A 1,657-nucleotide genomic window follows, 5' to 3' on the forward strand; every position below is an offset into this window, starting at 1 on the left:
ATGTGCAGGCCGCGTACCCAGTGCCGCCAGTAACGCGCGGTCATCGCTTCCATCCGGCGCACCTCGTCGCGGATATTGCCGACGAAGGGTTCGTCCGGACCAAGGAAAAAATGCTGGTCGCTCTCCACGCGGTAGCTGCGCCCTTCGAGGACGTAGCCGACAGGCGCATCGGTCGACAGGCGCAGTGCCTGCGGGCCGATCAGGTAGCGGACGTGATTGGTGCCGTTTGTGGTTGCGGCCAGCCCCGCCCCGTAATTCTTCATCGGCGCAACCACCACGTGCATGCGCGCGGAAACTCGCGAGCGCCGCACGCTACAGGTATCGGCTTGAGGCCGGCAATTTACGCGTGCTCGCTCAGGCAAGGCGTGAACTCGGGATTTCTCGCACGGGGTTTTGTTCCCACCCGTCCAACGACGCCGCCCAGCGACAACCCCCCTCCCTGGAAGCGATGTCCGCCTGCTCTCACCAACACCTCGCAGCTCCGCCTCAACCTCGTCCAACGGATTGCCTGTGCAAAGACCAAGTACATTGCCGGCATCACGCCGCCCAATGTCGCGTGCGACGCTCTCGAGTTTGCGCACAACCGCATCCGCAAGTCCTTTGAGAGCATTGCTCGCGCCGACGCCTCGCCCCAGGCGCTCCGCGACCTCGCGTGGCTCCAGGCGCAGCTGCCGACCGAGATGGGCGGGTGCAACATCGACACCGCCTTCACGCGAGCCGACAGCGACTTCTCCATGTCGCTCCTCAAGAACTGGCGCACCCTCGTTGCCCACAACTCCGACTTCGCCCTAGACGAGGGAGGTGCGTCCAAGTACCCCACCATCGCCGCAGCCTATCCGATTCACACTCACGGCTGTCCTACTGGTCATATAGAAAGTCGGCCGTCTGCGAGCCCCCGGCTCGCCGACGGCGAGAGAGATGCCACGAGGGGTCGCGGTGGCGTCCATCGCCAGGCTCCCTAGCTCAACCGACGACCCTTCGGGATCGACGGCCGATCGTCATTTTTCTCCCTTCGCCTGCGGCGCGCGCACTTGTCATTTTGCCCAAGTCTGCGGTGTTCTGGGCGGTGTGGATGGAGGTGTGTGCGTCTTCCTGTCATCCCAACCACTGCTGACTGGCGCATCGGTCCAGCTTATTGTCATTTTACCTAAAAATCCCGGCTGACCTGACAAAACAAAATGGTATTGCTAAATCTCTCTCTCTCTGACCTGGGGTGCCGGCCGGCCGAAGCTAAGAAACCACGGCGTGGGGTGGGTGGGGTGGGTGGAAAGGCTTAGAAACGGCGGCGTGCCGCGGCATCCTGTTTTCTTAATGCCCGCAACAGAGTGTATGCTCAAGCTCTCTGAGAAGAATTTTACGCGGGAAGAACGACGTCCGTGTGCCCCGGCTGTACGACTTAGCAGGCGACAGCGACGGCAAAAATGCAAGCCCCGTCCCTGGCCACTGGAGCGGGAGGCGCGAGTTCCATTCCAGGCCGGCGGCGAAGGGTCGCCACTGCGCTCCTCGTCCTCGCGGCAATAGCTGCTTGGCCAAAGCTATGGCCAGCCCTTCGCCGTGCTCTGCAGTCGCTCGCGGCGGTGGTGCGGTCGTCGGAAAAGCTGCTGCACGGAGAAAACGGCACTGCAGCGTCGCCCAGGGCACTGCAATCACGCCAGGA

At 62.9% G+C, this 1,657-nt stretch overlaps 1 protein-coding gene across 1 annotated transcript; it reads right to left on the minus strand.

Moving 5' to 3' along the window:
* Nucleotides 1-5: 5 nt before the first annotated feature.
* Nucleotides 6-287, minus strand: EMIHUDRAFT_50401 (hypothetical protein; the record flags this gene model as incomplete). Its single annotated transcript, XM_005767530.1, has 1 exon — nt 6-287. A coding segment is annotated over one exon (282 nt), but the record flags the coding sequence as incomplete, so codon positions are not given.
* Nucleotides 288-1,657: the final 1,370 nt, after the last annotated feature.

Source organism: Emiliania huxleyi, assembly GCF_000372725.1.
Source record: "Emiliania huxleyi CCMP1516 unplaced genomic scaffold EMIHUscaffold_4865, whole genome shotgun sequence".
In the NCBI taxonomy this organism is placed as follows: domain Eukaryota; phylum Haptophyta; order Isochrysidales; family Noelaerhabdaceae; genus Emiliania; species Emiliania huxleyi.